This window comes from Somniosus microcephalus, chromosome 7 (genome assembly GCF_052327205.1).
Source record: "Somniosus microcephalus isolate GS21.2 chromosome 7, FLI_Smic_1.0, whole genome shotgun sequence".
Taxonomy (NCBI): domain Eukaryota; kingdom Metazoa; phylum Chordata; class Chondrichthyes; order Squaliformes; family Somniosidae; genus Somniosus; species Somniosus microcephalus.
In genome coordinates, this window is record NC_140993.1 from 32,200,382 (window position 1) to 32,220,536 (window position 20,155).

The 20,155-nt window shown below is 42.5% G+C and overlaps 1 protein-coding gene across 9 annotated transcripts in view; it reads left to right on the plus strand.

The window, feature by feature from the left end:
• The window catches only part of ppp4r1 (protein phosphatase 4, regulatory subunit 1), a 102,958-nt gene that overhangs the window by 26,373 nt on the left and 56,430 nt on the right, over window positions 1-20,155 (plus strand). For 7 of the 9 annotated variants that reach the window (XR_015078961.1, XR_015078960.1, XM_085992367.1 and 4 more), the window contains exons 5-10: window positions 1,643-1,785; window positions 5,842-5,988; window positions 8,981-9,088; window positions 9,183-9,248; window positions 10,758-10,916; window positions 14,842-14,984. Coding sequence is in view for 7 of the 9 variants with exons in the window: in XM_085992367.1 (XP_085848493.1) it covers window positions 1,643-1,785; window positions 5,842-5,988; window positions 8,981-9,088; window positions 9,183-9,248; window positions 10,758-10,916; window positions 14,842-14,984 (766 nt within the window). In the remaining 2 variants the exon portion in view is untranslated. Of the gene's footprint in view, window positions 1-1,626; window positions 1,786-5,841; window positions 5,989-8,980; window positions 9,089-9,182; window positions 9,249-10,757; window positions 10,917-14,841; window positions 14,985-20,155 lie in introns of all 9 variants that reach the window. The other 2 variants (XM_085992366.1, XM_085992365.1) reach the window with 2 other exon arrangements.

The following is a 20,155-nucleotide window of genomic DNA, read 5'->3' on the forward strand; positions in this document are numbered from 1 at the left end:
GTTGTCTGTCCAATAAGATGTTTTTGACTATCCATTGCAATGTGGGCCTATTCCATTTGAAGTGTGATCTAGAATGCTATAAAATTAGTGTCCAGCAACAAGTCATGAAGTGCCAGAGTTTCCTTTTGGGTCTGTGTATTATATACTTACCACTGCTCCAAGTTGGTATTCACTTGTACTACATTTAAATGTTACTTTACTGCATGAAATTGCTGATGGCTGATTCAATCCATTGTCATGATGGGACTCTTTGCAGGTTACAAGTATCCTGCACACTACAATTTTCTGTACGTTGCACTGCAGGTTTTGTACCTTGTTTCAAGAGTTGGAAGTGGATTTGGATAGTCAAATAACCGGAGGATGATGCCTGCATTTGTGACTGTTGCTAGGTGTGCGAATTTGTTTCTGGCCAAAGGGCTGGATCTCGGATGACTTTATCGGAGTGCCCATACACTCATTTTTGTATGTAATTTAAAAAAACAAACAAACATGACAATGAGTAAAAGTGAAACCCAGGAGAGTTGTGTTTTAAAAGCCACATAATGAGGGGACACTTTCCTCTTGCTAAAATAACTTAAAAGAGCTTAGAAGTATTTAAGAGCAGGAGATCCAAGAGACAATTGACTTATGTTAATGAGTAATTCATATTTTCAGCCTTGCCCTGCCTGTTAAATAAACAAACCTCATTTGGGTAGTGCAACTTGTGCTGCGATTGCCCCGTAAAGTAGAAATCTAATTGACAAGACTGGAAGTACATTGTGAAGATGCCAATTAAAAAAAATATTGTCAACTGTTGTAGATTGTGGGCAGCACGGTGGCATAGTGGTTAGCACTGCCTCACAGCGCCAGGGACCCGGGTTCGAATCCGGCCTCGGGCGACTGTCTGTGTGGAGTTTGCACATTCTCCCTGTGTTTGCGTGGGTTTTCTCCTGGTGCTCCGGTTTCCTCCCACAGTCCAAAGATGTGCGGGTTAGGTTGATTGGCTATGATAAATTGACCCTTAGTGTTAGGGGGATTAAATACGTGGGGTTACAGGGATAGGGTGGGATATGTGTTGGTGTAGGGGTTACGGGGATCGGGTGGAATATGTGTCGGTGCAGGCTCGATGGGCCGAAATGGCCTCTATCTGCACTCTGGGGTTTCTGTGATTTATTCAGTATACACGACCAGTTAAATCCTTTAATTTTTTAGAGTGAAATATAATGAAATTTGTAACATAGTCAGAGTTGCTTGTCACTGTTTTAATGGTGTAGTCTCTGTGTAGACAGTCTGTGCAATTAATACCTTGAAGTTCTGAACTGGTCCGAATGGAGATTTCCGTTAACCGGCAATCGAATGTAAATTCAAATGCCAAAAGCCCAAAGCTGATACGCATGAGGAAGTTGAGGAAAATAACTTCCAACGTTTTGCCATTTTCTCAACTTAAGTGCATTTATGGAGTTGGTGATGCAATGTAGGCCATATCGAAATGACTCAGTGCAGTTAGTTGTCCTTTTTTCTGGGCAGTGAAAAATCACTATTTCCTCCACAGTATCCAAAATGATGGCAAATGGCCACAATGTAAACTACTCTAGGCAAAATAGGTTTTGGTAGTTTTTCCTGTTTATTGCTAGTTACATAAAGCAGGCCATTTTCTTTACAGAACCGACAGTCCGTGCAGAGTTGATGGAACAGGTGCCTCATATTGCCATATTCTGCCAAGAGAACAGGCCTTCTATTCCTTACGCTTTCTCCAAATACTTGTTGCCCTTTATGGTTAGATGCCTTGCAGACCCCAACAACCAGGTCAGTTTTTTTCCTTTAAAGGAGTCTATCAATACTTTAGATTGGTTTTAGTTGAGAATATTTAATGATATTTTCCATTTGATTGTAAACGTAGGAAAATATATTTTATTTTGAAAACTTTGCTTGCTTGCTTGCTTGCTTTCTTTCTCAAACCAAACTGACTTGTGCTGAGACCCAGTTTGATGACTGCCAGCAGCCATCCAATACCTTCCACCTCTGGCCAATTTTTTCTAAAGTGAGCATTAATCTTGTTTCTGGAGGGCATCACAACCAAGCCTATTCCTGTTGCCAAAAGCATACTTTGTAGCAGGAGTCACTGACTGACTATCTCTCTAGGGCAGGAATTTGGGGGATTTCACTGCCCACCCCCCCCCCCCCCCCTTCCTTCCTTCCCTCCACTAGCACAGAACACTGAGGCCAGTTGCCACCCAAGCTAAGATTAGCTAACTCTGTACTGACTTGAGGATTGAACCTGAGACTTTGTTTTCTATGGCTTAACCTCGACCACTTGTTGACTTCAGCCACTGGGGCCAGAGTTGTCCAACCTGTAGCTCAGTGGTCACATGCAGCTCTTGAGCCCTAGTAATCTGGCCCTCAAAGCATAGGAAACTCGGTCTTACTTACATTTAGATTTCTTATTCGATGGTTTGCCCAGTTTGAATTTGGTGAGCCTGGAGGTTTGGAAAGAGCTGTTCTTCGGATTTATCCAAGATACCAGTGCTAACACCAAGATCTATTGGTTTTAGCAACTTGATATATATTTTAGTTAATGGGAAAATTATTTAAACTTCCCGCTCCCACATCATTGCCTCTGGTGTTCTCCAAGGATCTATCCTTGGCCCCCCCTCCTATTTCTCATTTACATGCTGCCCCTTGGCAACATTATCTGAAAACACAGCATCAGTTTCCACATGTACGCTGACGACACCCAGCTCTACCTCGCCCCCACCTCACTCGACCCCTCCATGGTCTCTAAATTGTCAGACTGCTTGTCCGACATCCAGTTCTGGATGAGCAGAGATTTTTTCCGATTAAATATTGGGAAGACCGAAGCCATTATTTTTCATCCCTGCCACAAACTCCGTTCCCTGGCCACCAACTCCATCCCTCTCCCTAGCATCTGTCTGAGGCTGAATCAGACTACAGGAAACTTTGTGAAATCCGGCACCGACGGGACCGAGCTGTTGCCGTCCCATCAAAACTGCCGGACAAACCAGCGCTAATGTTAAAACATACGGCGCTTTTGAGCTCCGTATCTAGCAACAAACCCTGTTGCTTACAGCTTCTGAACAGTCGGCCGTACCTTGCAAGCGTCTCTGTAGCTTAGCAACAGCTTCAGCTAGACCTTGCAGAGCCTGACTGGTGGGGAAAAAAAGCAACGAAAAGAAAAAAAACTTACTGAACTGACTCCTGAATTTTGCCGGTGGATCGAGCATTCCGGACAGTTAACCTCCGGATAAACCAAAGTTTCATGTATTTGCAACCTTGGTGTCATATTTGATCCTGAAATGAGATTCCGACCACATATCCGTGGCATAACTAAGACCACCTATTTCCATCTCTGTCTCCGCCCTGCCTCAGTTCATCTTTTGAAACCCTCATCCATGCCTTTGTTACCTCTAGACTTGACTATTCCAACGCACTCCTGGCTGGCCTCCCATATTCTACCCTATGTAAACTTGAGGTCATTCAAAACTCGGCTGCCCGTGTCCTAACTTGCACCAAGTCCCATTCACCTATCACCTCTGGGCTCGCTGAACTACATTGGCTCCCAGTTAAGCAACGCCTCGATTTTTAAAATTCTCGTACTTGACTTCAAATCCCTCCATGGCCTTGCCCTATCTATTTCTGTAATTTTTCTCCAGCCCCACAACCCCCTGAGATTTCTGCGCTCCTCCAGTTCTGCCCTCTTGAACATCGCTGATTATAATCGCTAAACCATTGGAGGCCGTGCCTTCAGCTGCCTAGGCCCTAAGCTCTGGAATTCCCTCCATAAACCTCTCTGCCTCTTTCTTTCTTTTTTGGAACTCTCCTTAAAACCTACTTCTTTGACCAAGCTTTTGGTCACCTGCCCTAATTTCTCCTTGTGTGGCTCAATGTCATTTTTTTTGTCTTATAACACTCCTGTGAAGCGCCTTGGGATGTTTTACTATATTAAAGGTGCTATATAAATACAAGTTAAAATATCCTCTCAAGGCTACATGACCTCCTTTGCACCCTCCCCTGCCAAGGCTCGACGGTATGCACCTATGTGACTATTAGACAGAAGCTTGGCCACCCCTAGATTAGGCCATTAGAGAGCTTCTGGATGGATTTTAACCAGTTCAAATTGGAATCGCAGGGAAAACTAAAATGTGAGCTGTCAAATCAAAAGCAGAGTGCTTTGCTGGGGAGCTACTAAGCAATTTTCATTCAATATAGAATCATACAATGGTTACAGCACAGAAGGAGGTCATTCGGCCCGTCGAGCCCGTGCTGGCTCTCTGCAAGAGCACTTCAGCTAGTCCCTTTCCCCGTAGCCCTGCAATTTTTTTCCCTTCAGATACTTATCCAATTCCCTTTTGAAAGCCACGATTGAATCTGCCTCTACCACCCTTTCAGGCAGTGCATTCCAGATCCTAACCACTCGCTGCATAAAAAAGTTTTTCCTCCTGTCGCCTTTGGTTCTTCTGCCAATCACCTTAAATCTGTGTCCTCTGGTTTGTATTTGTTTAAATGTTCAGACAGAATTTTCCTTGCAGTCCTCATAATTAAATTGATAGAATTTGCTTAACTGGGCACTAAACGTATGATTTTTTTTTTGGTAATAGTGCACAATACTTAGATGTTGAGTTCGGGTCACCATGCAGCGCTTCCTGCTAACTAAGACTTGAGTTTCTGGATTGAAAACTATGCTCGTCAAGTTTGATAAATGAGTAATTGAACCATGCAGAGCAGGAAAGTGAGGTTTGTGTCGCCATCTCTACTGACTTTGCTGATGTCAACTGAGTCAGCAGGCACTGCAGTTGACAGTAGTCTCTGGGTTAGGGAGGGGAAAATAGGTCTGGATACCTGTTTGTTTTTGGGATCCAGTGACTCCTGCTACAAGTTTGCCCGTGTTGACATCAGGTGAGGACAAGATCAGGCTTTGTGTGACATCCCTTGCTGTTGAATAGCCTGCTGAGACTTCACTTGCTTTCAGTCATGACCCTGGAGAAGGAGATAAGGGAAACTACATTTCTTCAATTCAGTCATATCTTGTAGCAGAAAAAGAGTCAGCATAGTGGAGGTCTCAAGGGAGCACACAAAAATGCAGCAACCAGAGTAATCAAAGAAAAATGGTTAAAGCACTAGTTTAGATTACCCATGAACTGTTTGTGTCCAATTTTATTTGAATCTCATCAATTTCTATACAATATTCATTTAACAATTGACTATTTGCTGTTTAACATTCTACTAATCCAGTAAATTGGATGGGTATTTCTTAACTTGGTGATAGAATCGTGGGATTGGCGTTTCCACCAAATGAAATAATTGTTAAGACATGAAATCCCTCCGGCCAGTTTAAAAAGTTAGTGAATGACTCGACAAACGCAGCTTTTATTAAAAAGCGTTTGATTTGAAGCAGTGGAAAGAAACCTAAAACTATCAGTTAATGAAATAACAACTTTGTAATGCATATACAGGAAACTTTGGTTTATCCGAGGAAACCTCGATCTAACGGCAGAAATCAGCAGCCGTTTTGGTTAGGTTTTTTTTCTTCTAGCTTTTTTTTTTAAACAGTCAGGCTCTGGAAAGCGTCTCTGTAGCTTAGCAACAGCTTCAGAGACACTTCCAAGGTACGGGCCGAGTGTTTACAAGCTGTTGCTAAGCAACAGTGTTTGTTGTCAGATACGGAGATGAAAACCCCCGTATCCTTCAACATTAGCGCTGGTCTATCCGGAAGTTTTGATAGATCGGCAGCAGCTCGGTCCTGTCGGTGCCGGACATCGCGAAGTTTCCTGTATTCTATTTTAAGCTCTTTCTGTTGAGTTGATTGGTTACAGACTATTTCACACCTTCATTTACTACTTGTAGGTGAGGAAGACAAGCCAGGCAGCGTTACTGGTGGTGTTGGAACAAGAGATAATAGAAAGATATGATGTGGAGACCAAAGTATGTCCTGTTCTACTAGATCTAACTGCTCCTGAAAGCAATGATGATCTGAAAACAGAAGCTGTAGCAGTAAGTGAATTACATATTTTTTAATTAAATGTACAGGAAACTTTGGTTTATCCGGAGGTTAACTGTCCGGAATGCTCGAGCCGCCGGCAAAATTCAGGAGTCGGTTCAGTAAGTTTTTTTTCTTTGTTTTTTTTTCACCAGTCAGGCTCTGCAAGGTCTAGCTAAAGCTGTTGCTTAGCTACAGAGACGCTTGTAAGCTACAGCCGACTGTTTAGAAGCTGCAGGGTTTGTTGCTAGATACGGAGCTCAAAAGCTTCCGTATGTTTTAACGTTAGCGCTGGTTTGTCCGGCAGTTTTGATGGGACGGCAACAGTTCAGTCCTGTCGGTGCCGGATAGCACAAAGTTTCCTGTAGTTGTACAGAGACTAATGAAGATTGCTAACGTTCAGTAGGATCTGGATACATTGAGTTCAGGCTAAAAGATGGCAACTGAAGTTTCATGTACAATGTAGATAAGGTAATGTGGGTAGTGTAGGAAATGTGTACATAATGAAAGTATATTAATAGGTGGAAAAGGAAAATGTTTAGCTGGTGGTAGAAATGGAGTAAATGTGTGTTCTTAAAATTTACTCTTCAAATCAATAGGATTCACAACATTGAATGTCAGATGTCACAGATTTATTAAGCCTGCAATAATTAAACACACACTTAACAGCAGTACCTAGGACAAAACCTTGAGCTTTAGCCGGAGAACTCAAACGTGTTAACTGTTCTGAGCTCAGTATATAGGTTGATCAGACCTTAATCGATTTCTAAAGCATCTGTTTCAACGCCCACTTTTTAATCCCTTTTTCTCACCCCTTCTACATGACAATTTGCAGTTTCTTGTGTATCATTCAGCACTGCTTTGATTACATTCTGCCCTTGCAGCCACAGATCCGTAACTCCCTTTTACTTGACTCTCATTCCCTAACTTTCAAGCTGCCGTCTTTTTCAGGAAGCAAAGGGAGTTTTTCCTGCCTATCCTGTTTGTGCTGAACCCTTTCTTACTCATTGCTCCTATTATCTTTTCTAATTAAGTCGGTGGTTACAACCTTGGACTAGTTGTATACTTCTCACTATTATTTCCCTACTTTGTTATCTTATTGATAGTTTCACTCTTGATACTATTCTACCAAATGAAACTTCTAATTATAAATCAGTGCCATTCCATAACAATCTTCTTCTGAAAAGGATGATGTAGTCACAGATGTTCCCTTCTGCAAAACTTGCTATCAACTAATTAAAGGTCTCTGCAGTATGCACAGGGATGTATTTTAATTAGGTTTATGGTCGAAGCTGACTATTGCTTTATGGTCAGTCTTCATTCAACAGTTTGAGAGGGCCATGAAGGCTCCAGCAATGATGGTCACTTTGTGTGTGCCAGGAGGAGTGTTAATGCTCCCTAGTCCCACAAAAATAGTTTACAAACCTTTTTTTCATTTTTTGAGAAATCTGCAGACCTCCCTTTTTATTTAAAAAAAAAAAAAAAAAACGCTGATAGACCGCTAAATGCCAGTTACCAATGGGCAGAGCATGTGATGTGCGCACTCTGCTCATTGGTACCTCCAAACTGCCCGAGTCCTGTTGACGTCCTAGAACCCCTATTCGGAAGGGCCAATGAGGCTCCCGTCCGTTTCTGCTGGCCACTTGGGCCTTCCATTTCAAGGCCCACCACCAAAATCATGGAGACCCGGGCATCAGTAGGAACAGTACAGCAAGTGCTGTGCTGTTTTTTTAATTGCACTGCCACCCCATACCCAGCCGGTGGAGGGAATGAAAGTTAGCCCCAGTGTATGTAAACTGGCTGTCCCCACTTTCAGGATCTGGATGAATTGGAGATAATTCAGGTCAAAAATGGTTTGCAGACTTGAAACTCTTAGTTTTCTAAGGAGTTGCAGAACTAAAAGGTTAAGAGGGGACATGTCTTAAATGTAGAAAGGCATGAATAGCACAAATGTAAACGGGTTATTTATATAAAATGGTGACCGTGGAGGATACAAGTGTAATCTTGAGCGTCAAGTAAGGATAGAAGTATTCCTTCCTGTACACCAAGCAGCAGGCATGTGGAATAGACAAAAAGTGGTTATTTCTGCATTGATACTTTTAAAGGAAAAGCTGAAGGGTAACTCCCCTGATCTTTTGGTGGGTACAGATAATAACTGATGCAGCATTAAACCATACTGATCAGGTATTCCAGGTTCCACTTACTGGCCTTTGCTGAGTTAGCTGTTCTTGAACAAGAAGCTTTGGTGCTACAGTTGGTCTCAGCCCTTGACGACTAAGAAGAAAAATCAGCCAGGTTTTGAGCTCCAGATGCACTGCCCAGTGACACTTAGGGAAACTGTGAATATGGACACTGGACGAGAATAGGTTTGGGCTCACCGTAATGCCTTCCATGGTGGAATAGGCTGCCGATACAGTGCTTAAGCGCAACATGAAGAATGGCCACCTCTTGGATGAGGTTCCAGAGAACCACTTGCACCCACCAAATCGTACCCCAGTATGCATATCAACTTCGAGGGTGAAAAGCTTTCTAGGACATGGAAACGGGAGTCCATATGTGGCACAGCCTCTCTGATGCCTTGAGTTTTTTTTATACCAATACCAATTGCGTTATGCTTTACTCATCTCGTGTGGAGGATGCATGTTATTTTAAGATTGAAGAGGACCAGATCAATACTTTAAAATAATCTTGAAGATTTTAACTGCTTTTTCTTCAAGCTAGTTGAGAATAGGACTTTATGTGTCAGTAGTGGGGGGTAAGTGCTTGTAGGTTTTGTGTTGTATGTCCTTAAATAGGTTGAGTGTAGTTTTTAATCACAGCAATTGCATGTGTGCCCAAAAGGGACATAACTCCTGTTTCTCAGAAGTTAGAAAAACTTGCTGCAGTAGTTTGGATTTCTATTTTACAGGTGATTTTTGGAAAAGTAATTTGACTGAGAAATTTATATGAAAGAAAATCCTTTTGTTCTGCCATTACTTCCATTGTTTGCTTTTGCCTTCATTGTAGATAATGTGTAAAATGGCTCCCATGGTGGGAAAGGCTATCACAGAAAGATATATACTGCGCCGATTCTGTGAGATGTGCTGTGATTGCCGAATGTTCCACGTTCGCAAGGTTAGTTTGTGATTATCACCTGTTGGTTTCTCCCCTCCCCACCCTGCTGTTTTTTCCTTATAATTTTGTAAGAAACATGACTTTCTTCTTCCAGGTGTGTGCTGCCAATATTGGAGATATCTCCAGTGTCGTTGGTCGTGAGGCTACTGAAGAATTGCTGGTAGGTATGCATAAAATGGTAATCAGCACTCCAGAGCAAATCTTGTCTTTGGCTATCGAGGGCTGCAAAGAGGGGGGGAAAAAAATCCTCATGTTTTGTTTATACGTTTGTTATCTTGCCATGGCGCATTCTTCTGAACAAGTAACATGGTTAATAGTTTTGCTAAACTTGTCAAGTACTGTACAGCAGTTGATCCTACCCCAAGAATAATAATTTGATCAGAACTTGGTTAATGAAAAAAGTGAGCAAGTGTATACATGTGCATTTAATAAATACCATTTTGTTTTCTGGAATTGGAATGCGATTAGCAATGCTTTATTGTACATCAACATGTGTTGAAATAAGTCTGTTGACAAACCACATCAAAACGGCAGGCACTCTCACTCACTCATGATGAGTGCATGACTCCATTAATATTGGGTCTGTTGACATTTGTTGCTTTGCTGCTCTCAAGGATTTCTTTCTATTTGTTGGTTGGCAATAAAGCTATATATTTCAACAAGTAGAACTGAGTAGGTCTCAGTGTTGTTTCCTATTATTTGTTTCCTATTTCCTTCTTTTCCTCCCTTTCCCTAGAAGGCTCATCCTGGGGTAAGGTTCGACAGGTGCCGGCAGCCTTCTGGTAATTCACCAAGAACCATTCTTAATGTATGAACCTTGACAGTGAGTGTCAGCAGGCTATTTGACCACGGCATCGCGGGGTGGTGGGCGGGGAAAGGTTATTAAAGCTGAGTCTGATCCTATCCCGACACATTCACTTTCCGGCGGGTGGGGGGGTCACTGGATACAAATCAGTGTAGGGACCCTTCCTGCCCAAGTCTAGAGTCACCTGAGACCAATTGTAACTGCAACTACTGTACTTGAATCAAAAAACTCAGACCAGGGTTTGAGTCATGGATCACTTAAATGTATAAAGCTCAGTATCGCAGCAGGCGGTGCATTTACTCACTTAAGCATCAGGGGAATTTGTATTTTGCTTTTCACCTATTGCTTCCAGTTCTTCTGAAAAAGAGTTCTTAATCTAAAGTAATTTAATGTTGAATTTTGAAGCAACAACAGTTGAAAGGTGATAAAATGTGGAATTGTATTTGATTTATGTTCAGTGTACTTCTCATTGTTCAGTTTTTTTCATTTTATGTTTTGGTTTCTGAAGATCCCATGATTGAAATACAAATGGAAAAAAAATCGCCTCAGGCACTTTACATTGAAATTAGTTTTCAATCCTGTGACTCTTCTGAACATTCCTGCTTGTGTTCTGACTTTCATTTTGTGAAGTGCCTTGAGACATTTTGCTGCATTAAATACAAATGCAAGTACTTGAAATTTTATTCACTACTTGGAATAAAATTAAAAATATTGTAAATACTGCTTTGAATTAATATATTTTTGTGTGTTTGTTGCAAAGGCCCAAGAATGCCACAATCCACATAAAAAAAAAAACCACTCCAGTCTGAAATGAAGTGTCAGCTATAATTGAAAATCCCATTTTCTTCGTTTTTTTTTGTGTAGTTACCCAGGTTCTTCCAGCTCTGCTCTGATAATGTATGGGGAGTGCGGAAAGCATGTGCCGAATGCTTTATGGGCATTTCTTGTGCAACCTCTCAGGAACTTCGGAGAACAAAACTGTCTTCACTGTTCATTAATCTAATCAGCGACCCTTCACGATGGGTGAGTTGCCATGTCTTTTCTATGTGTATGTTCTGAATCTTCAGTAGATGAGCAATGAAATTACCACGTTTGTATTGCTACCATAATTCTCTGTAGTGAATTGCACATACATCTAATGCCTGAGTTTCTAATTGGCACCAAAAAATGTAATTTTTCTTCCTAACTGGTGCCAGACATTGTCACACTTTTTCAGTGAACCATCAGGCCTCGTTATAGTTGCCAAGATATTTCCTACCCCCCAACCTCCATCCCAGTCTCTCCCATCATGATCGCACCTCCCACTAGCCTCCTGTTTTCTCAGAGCTCAGTCTGGCATCTGCATCTCTTGCTTTATCACAGAGTCCAGCTTCCTTTTTAGATTGACCACTGATTCCTCAGGCCTCCAGCTTGCTTTTCCTTTTCGGCTCATTGCCCTGGTCTCTAAATCCAGCATTCTGTATTCTACTTAAACATTGTCCTTAGCCTGTGCGCATCACTGGAGGAGATGTATGTAATCTAGTTCATTTCCTGTGAAGCTTCTCGCAGGCTGCAAGAGTGGGACTATGCGAGAAGATGCCGATAGTCCGATACAATTGTGCATATGGGATTAGGCAGAATTTCAAACAGTAACCGGGAGAGAGCAAAGGGTTCCAGTAACGGAGAGGAGAGAGTGAAGCATTCCAGTAACCGAGAGGCGCTCGACAAGCATATGAGGGAGAAGGGAATAGAGGGTTATGCTGATGGATTTACATGAGGAAAGACGAGAGGAGGGGAGCATAAATGCCGGCATGGACTGGTTGGGCCAAATGGCCTGTTTCTGTGCCGTATATCCTATGTTAAAAAAAAAATCTAATTTATGTGGCAAAGATGAAGAGAACAAGCCAAGAACAGGAAATAAATAAATTGGCATGTAAGGATAGTAGTTTTCCAAGATGTGTCCCAGTGTGCAGTACCACAAATGCAAATGGATGGGCAATGTTATCTATTTTAGGGCAAATTAACTTTTAAAAAAAAATGAACTTGTGTTTATACAGCTGTGTATATTCAGCTGGGACAAATAAAATGATGACTGCAACCACTTTGATCAAATAATTGTACCAATTTTGATTTGTTAAAATTGCAGCCTTTAAGTGTCCACTTTCCTGATCTATTTCAGCAAATCGGTATACAAGTTGCTTATTTGAGCTTGTGTTAAGTTGGCTTCTATTCTGCTACAGACAAATTTAATATGCTACCTTTAATATTGAATATTTGACATATGGGCCCAGAAATTTGGGTCGGGGGCTTCCCGCGGGCCTCCAACCTGCACTTAACTTGCGCGCCGGCCATTGAGCTGTGGGCCCACATGGGATTCCAATCCTGGGCCTGCTCCAACTGCCAGCGCGCAGTGCTTGTGTATCCCAGGGGCGCAGTTAATTCGATGCATCCCCTGGGATCACATGGGCCATGAAGAGCCAATGGTAGCAGGGAATGCTTCATTCATAAGTTTGACAGGAAGAGCTGTCAAACCTATAAATACTATAAGCCCCAAAACATCACTAAAACTTCAAATAAATGTTTTAAAAAATCACATTTTTAAAATAACTAAATTACATGAAATAACTTTTAAACAATAATTTAGATTTTTGAAAATTAATTACATTTTCTAACAGGGCTAAAAAATAAACTTAACTTTCTTTAAAATATTTAAAAATAATAAACCTGTGCAAAAAATGTTTTAATTTTACTTAATTCACCACTTACCTTGTCAAAAGCAGGCCTTGCGCCTGCTTTTTATAAGTGTAACTGCTGGAGACTTACCCTCCCAGAAAAACCTGGGAAAAAAAGTACGTTCGATGCTCACGAGCCGCCTCTCCGGCGCACGCGTTCCACCTCTGAACCCCTTCTTTCAGGGGAACGGAAGTGCCGGTTTCATGCGCAGTGCATGCACGAAACTGGCACTTTCGTTGGGCCGACGCGTGAGTAACCCCGTGCGTACTCGCGCGTTGGGACCCGAATTTCTGGGCCATTATGCACAAAATTTCAAATTACAGGAAACTTTGTGCTATCCGGCACCCATGGGACCGAGCTGCTGCTGTTGCCTGAAAACTGCCGTACTCTCCAGAGTTAATGTTGAGAGATACGGAGATTCTTATCTCCGTATTTGACAACAAACACTGTTGCTTAGCAACAGCTTCTAAACACTCGGGTGTGGCCTGCAAGCTCTGTATATGAAGCTGTTGCTATAGCTACAGACCTTGCACAGCTTGACTGTTCAAACCAAGCAAAAAAAACAAACAAAGAATAAAAAACGGCGGCTGATTTTTGCCGGTGGCTCCAGATTGCTGGATAGCTCACCTCCGGATAGCACAAAGTTTCCTGTATAGACATTGGTATCTTCTGTCTTATTTATACAGGAAACTTTGTGATATCCGGCACCGACGGGACTGGCGTGTTGCCAATCTATCAAAACTGCCGGACGTACAAAGTTAATGTTGTAGCATACGGAGGTTTTCATCTCCGTATCTGACAACAAACACTGTTGCTTAGCAACAGCTTCTAAAGAGGCAGCTGCAAGCGTCTCTAGCTGAAGCTGTTGCTATAGCTACAGACCTTGCAGTGCCTGACTGGGGGAGAAAAAAAGAACGAGATCTAAAAAAACGTAGAAAACGGCTCCTGATTTTTGCCGTTAGATCACGTTTTCTGGACATACAACCTCCCGGATAAACCAAAGTTTCCTGTATATAGCTCAATTCTGATGTGTGTCTGTGTGTAGATTTTTATATGTACTAGTCAATCTCCTCCCAAGGCATTTTAAACAGTAATTCAGAAAATATGGTCTCTTTGCTGTCTCCGTTTTCATTTTGCTGCCTTGTCCCTTTTTTTCTCCCTCGCCTTTTCTCTTTCTCTTTCTCGAGCTTAATCTGTCATTTTCTCTTGTTTTGGATAGTGTGGTGAGGAAAGAAGTCAGCAAGTGCAAGTTGTATTTGTGGTGGGGGTTGTAAGGAAAATGCAGTCCTCGGTGTCTCCCTTTCCGACCCCTCCTCCAATCACTCATGCTTTCTGCCCCCACTACCATCGTATTTACCATCCCTTGCACCTGTTACAATCCCTATCTCTTCCCCTTCGAACTATCTGCTAAGCCCTTGTATCTTCCTGCTACCCATAGGTTTTCATCCGCTTCCCCCAAGGGAGGGTGGAAAGGGGCCTGAGGCTGGCTTGCCCGTGATCTTTTTTCCTCCTATCCTTTTCCTTTTGGATGATTTGTTTGCTTTCAAATCTCAACTTGGGATTTTAACCAGCAATCAAATTAGAATGAGGGAAGTCTCTTCCTTGACCCCATAACTCCTTTGAAAGAACTATTGTTGTGACCAGTCTCCAATACTCCCAAACCCCATCATTCAAAACTCCCCTCTGATTACCCCTAGTTTAATTAATCAATGCTTGATGTCCCACACCTACCACCATGTCTCACTGCTTTCAGAACGCTGGATCATCAATACTGTTAATCTCTTTCCCCCCCACCCCTGGCCGCAAAACCCTTTCCCAGTACTGCTGCTTTTGTCCTAACTACAGAGATATGCAATGCTAGGACAAATATTTTGTGCAAATGCATGGATGTGTATATATTATACCTTCAGCTCCCACATTTCTGTCTTTATTACTCCCTGGCCACCTGGTTACACAATCATTTTAGAATTGTTTTGAAAGTTTCAACTAAGTAAGCATTGTTGAGAATAATGCACAACATCAGTAATGCAGATTCTGCTAACATTCATAAACTGTTTGAACTTCGCTCTTATTTATAGACCAAAAAACTGCTTTTAAACATTGTGAACTTTTAGCTATTCCACACTTGGTTACTAGGATTAGTTTACTTTCCACCTGTAAGAATTACTGCAGATTGTGGTGGAAAACTGTATTTAGAGGGTAGCATTTTAACATTGAAGTGTTCTGTTGTTTGCAGGTTCGTCAAGCTGCCTTCCAGTCATTAGGTCCTTTTATCTCAACCTTTGCTAGCTCTTCCGGTGCTGGTCATTACTTCAAAGAGGAAGACGTGCTTTCTTCCAAGAATGTATTGGCGAGTAAAGAGACAGAAAACAATAACAGGTGCGCTTTGTAGTCAATGGTTAATAGTACCTGCATACTTTTTTTGGACCATGCCATTTTATTATAAATTTTCGGGGTGTGGGCAAAGCTAGCTTTCATTATCCATCCCTAATTTCCCTGCACCACTGAGTGGCTTGCTAGGCCACTTCAGAGGGCAGTTAAGAGTCGATCATTTTGGTGTGGGACTGGAGTGACACATAGGCCAGGGTGGGCAACGACAGCATGTTTCTTTTCCTAAAGGACATAAGTGAACCACTTACGACCATTCAAATTCTAAAAGTGCAATAGTGTGATTTAAGCTTACGTTCTCTGGCTCATTAGTCCAGTCCTCTAGCTTGCTAGTTCAGTAGCATGACCATTACACTGCCATACCCCTGTCTATTTTGTTGCTGCAGTGTAATAATTTGGTCTGCACATGTTAAATTTGTTTCTCACCATTTTCCCCTCTGCTGCCTTTCTATGACACTTTCCCTTGCTAGCTGAGATCAGTTTCAGACCTTTTGCAATTAAACTGTAGCCAGCCATGAATGTGAATTTTTTTTTTTTTTTACAGTAATTAAAAGCATTCTTCATAAACCAATATGCTATTCATTAAACAATCCATGATAATTCTCTAGAATGGCCTTGTCCTTGGGAATCATTTTCACTAGTATTGTTACGTGTTCCTCGGTGATATCCATGCTGGGCAATGGGACACTAGCGCTTTGAAAATCGAGTATTTGGATTAAGCACTTCCAGGCTAGGTAGAATGAGTTAGATGCAGATTTTAAAACCTCCATCTCTTCCCAATATTCTGTTGCAACCTTAGCATTGGATATGATAGTATGATCAATACACTGCATATACAGGAAACTTTGTGCTATCCGCCACCTACGGGACCGAGCTGCTGCCGTTGCCTCAAAACTGCCGTACTCTCCAGAGTTAATGTTGAGAGATACGGAGATTCTTATCCGTATTTGACAACAAACACTGTTGCTTAGCAACAGCTTCTAAACACTCGGGTGTGGCCCTAAAGCTCTGTAGTTGAAGCTGTTGCTATAGCTACAGACCTTGCACAGCTTGACTGTTCAAACAAAGCAAAAAAAACAAACAAAGAATAAAAAACGGCTGATTTTTGCTGGTGGCTCCAGATTGCCGGATAGCTCACCTCCGGATAGCACAACGTTTCCTGTACCCTGTGTTTATATTTAAGCTTTGTAATAAAAACAAAAGCAATATTTTTAATCATTACAGCTACGATTTCTGTGGTGTCTGTGTATCCCAATGTCCACAGCATCCTGCTATGTTCAGTGAAACGACTTTCTAGTATTGATTGATGGCTTCAAAATGTTAAAACCATCACATTTGTTATGTAATCCTTGAAATGAGGATCCCTCTAATTGCACACGGTTTTAAAAAGTTGTCCTGTATTGAATATCAATGCTGTGCAGCATATATATATTCAGCATTGACGCAGTGCTTGGGTATTAAAACATGCTTCATCACTCTGAGCCTAATGAAATCAGGGAAATGGTGTCCAAGTGGCAGATCCAATTGAGATCTAATTTTATTATAAAAGAACTGTAGTGCTATGATTTTACAAGGAATACCCTTGGTTAATACCATTACAGGAAAAGTTGTGGAGTATTAAGAAAAACAACTTTAATTTATGTTGCCTTAAGTCTTCATGATGTCCTGAACACTTTACAATTGCTGGATTACTTTGGAAATAGAGTAAAAATATGTAAACAAACACGGCAGCCCGTTTTGTGCCCAGCAAGGTCCTACAGACAGTGAATAGTCTGTCTTTGGTGGTGTTGGGTGAGGAAGAACCTTGTCCTCTACTTTGAATAGTATTATGCGATTTCTTGAGTACATCTGAGCAGACAACTGGTGCTTCAGTTTACTAATGTCTCATCCAAACGACAGCATCTCCAACAGTACAGCACTCCCTTAATACTGCACTCGACAACAACTTGCGTGTCTGTAGCACCTTTTTAAATGTAGGAAGCGCTTCCTATAGGCCTAATCAAAAAATGGACGATTAGCTAAAGAAGTTTATTAGGAAGGGTGGTCAGAGGTGGAGTTTTAAAGAGGGTCTTAAAGGGGGAGAGGGAGGTTTTAAGGCAGAAATTCCAGAGCGTCAAACCTAGGCAGCTGAAGGCACGGCTGCCAATCGTGGGACAAAAGGAGGAATGCACAGAGTTAGAGGAGCGTAGAAATGGGGGAGGGTAGTTCTAGGACTGTAGAAAGTTGCAGGGGGGTTGTGGCGCGGCCATGAGGAGTTAAGAGTCAGTCAAAACGACACAGAAGGAGGCCATTTGGCCCATCGAGTCCGTGCCAGCTCTCTCGAGCAATCCAGTCAGTCCCATTCCCCTGCTTTATCCCCATAGCCCTGCAAGTTTATTTCCCTCAAGTGCCTATCCAGTCTCCCCTTGAAAACATTGAGTGTCTCCGCTTCCACCACTTCCGTTGGCAGCGAGTTCCAGGTCCTCACCACTCGCTGCGTAAAAAAGTTTCCCCTCACATCCCCCCTGTATCTCTTGCCCAAATCTGTGTCCTAGTCCTTGTACCATCAACTAGTGGGTACAGCCTTTCCCCATCTAGCCTATCCAAACCCGTCATAATCTTGTACACCTCTATCAAATCACCCCTCGACCTCCTTTGCTCTAAATGAAAACCAATCCAGCTTCTCCAATCTGTCCTTGTAGCTAAGATCTCCCATCCCCGGAACCACTCTGGTAAATCTCCTCTGCACCCTCTAGGGCTTTCACATCCTTCCTAAAGTGTGGTGACGACAACTGGACACCATTTGGCCTAACTAGTGCTTTATAAAGGTTCAGCATAACTTCTCTACTTTTGTACTCAATACCTCTATTTATGAAGCCCAAGATCCCATATGCTTTGCTAACCACTCTCTCAATATGTCCTGCCACCTTCAGGGACCTATGCACATTAACTCCCAGGTCCCTCTGTCCCTGCACACTCTTTAAAACTGTGCCATTAAGTGTATATTGCCTCTCCCTGTTCCTTCTGCCAAAATGCATCACCTCACATTGCCCTGTATTAAATTCCATCTGCCACTTGTCTGCCCATTCTGCTAGCATTTCTATGATCTGTTGCAGTCGATTGATATCATCCTCACTGTTTGACACACTCCCAAGTTTTGGTATCATCGGCAAATTTAGAAATTCTACTGTGTTCCAAAATCCAGGTCATTTATTTATATACAGGTAGACTATCCTTTATCCGAACTTCCAAAAACCGAAAGTTTTTTCATTCAGTGTAAGTTGTGCGCACGACATGACCAGAGTAGCGCACGACTTACGCTGAGCAGGGCAGAGGGTCACAGTTCCCTCCTGGGTAGGAAATTGCAGGCCGAGCTGGGTAGTGTGAAGGAGGTACCGGGAGAGTGAACCCAACAATACAGCGGCCCGTCCGATAGCTGCAGCGGCCCGTCCGATATTCTTTTCTCTCTCTTTCTTCCCCCCCCCCCCCCCCCCGACCCGACCCGCGGCCCGTCCGATATTCTTTTCTCTCCCCGACCCGACCTGACCCCCAACCCGTCAGATATTCTTTTCACCCGACCCGAACCACGGCCCGTCCGATATTCTTTTCACCCGACCCGAACCACGGCCCGTCCGATATTCTTCCCCCCCCCCCCCCCCCCACCGACTTCGGACCCCGTCACCCCGACCTGAACCGCGGTCTGTCCGATATTCTTTTCTCCACCGCGCCCCCCCCCCCCCCCCCCCCCACCCGACCTGATTTGCGGGCCAGCTTAGTAGGAGTCAGCCGATATCCGGCTTTCCAGAGAAGCGGGAAGGGGAATGAGACACGGAACAGTTGCAAGAGGTAGCCTGAACTTTTAAAATTTATATTAAATACAAATTTCCCAGTCTTATAATAATACCTTCTGAAATCTGAAAAATTCCAAAAACCGAAACTCAGCTGGTCCCAAGGCTTTTGGATAAGGGATAGTGTACCTGTATATCAAAAAAAGCAGTGGCCCCAGCACTGACTCTTGGGGAACACAACTGTCTACCATCCTCCAGTCTGGAAAAACAGCCATTTACCACAACTCGCTGTTTGTCGTTAAGCCAATTCCTTATCCAAGCTGCCACTGACCGACCTATTCCATGAGCCTCAGGATGAGAATTTTAAATTTGGGGAACCGGGAGCCAGTGACGACATGGGTAATGGACAAGTGCAGGAAAGGAAACTGGCACAAGAGTTGTGGATGAGCTAAAGTTAGAAGGTGGAGGATGAAAAGCCAGCCAGAAGAGCATTGGATTAGTTGAGTCTGGAGGTGCCCAAGTCATGGATGAGGTTTTCTGCATTGTTGGAAGAAGTAGGTGCTGTTTATGAAGGCGAGAGCTGGACTTGAAACTGAAGATGTGTGATGAGTGAATTTGGCCTTTCACCACATGACTTTCCAAGGCTTTCACCCCCAAAAAAGCCAAAACAAAACGAGAAAAGCCTGCCTCGCTCCATGATCACAAACCTTTGTTTATGGATAGCTGTAGTGACTAACACAGAATTGTGTAGTGTTAGCTAGGTGCAATAATGTACCCACTCATTTCAAACTAAAGCAGTGTGGCCCTCAATCCATTGCACAAACAAGAGTATCATGATTAAATAAGCCAGTGTGCAGTGCCACTCAACAGTAGACTGTGGGTTTACACCCATATTTCCTTGCTCGGAGTTAATTATTGAAGCAGTGCTGTCTTGGCTGCAGGAGCAAAAAACTCATGGGTAAAATGTCCCAGATTGCTTTAAGAAATTTGGCCTCTTAATCAAAACTAGTGTATTGCTTGAAAAAACCTAAACTGAAGGAAGACTGGCAATACAAAAAATGCATGTCAACTACAGATACTTAATAACTTCATTACTCATTCTACAAGAAACTAAGTGGTGAGCACATCTTCACTGACTGTTTGTTTGTTTCAAATGGCGGATTTAAATTCCAGGACTGGAAGGAGTACTTTTGCCTCAAATTTTGACTCTTAGGCTAGAAGTTCAATTTAATCTCTCAGCAGCCAGCGTTATCCGTGAGTTGATTTGTAAATCTGAAAGTTTTTTCCCCTACAATGACTTTTTGATTTATTTAATGTTTAAACTGGCCTTAAACTTAAAAGCTTAAAATTCTAGGGTGTGCTGCATTGAATTTTTTTTTGAAGGATTTAAGCATT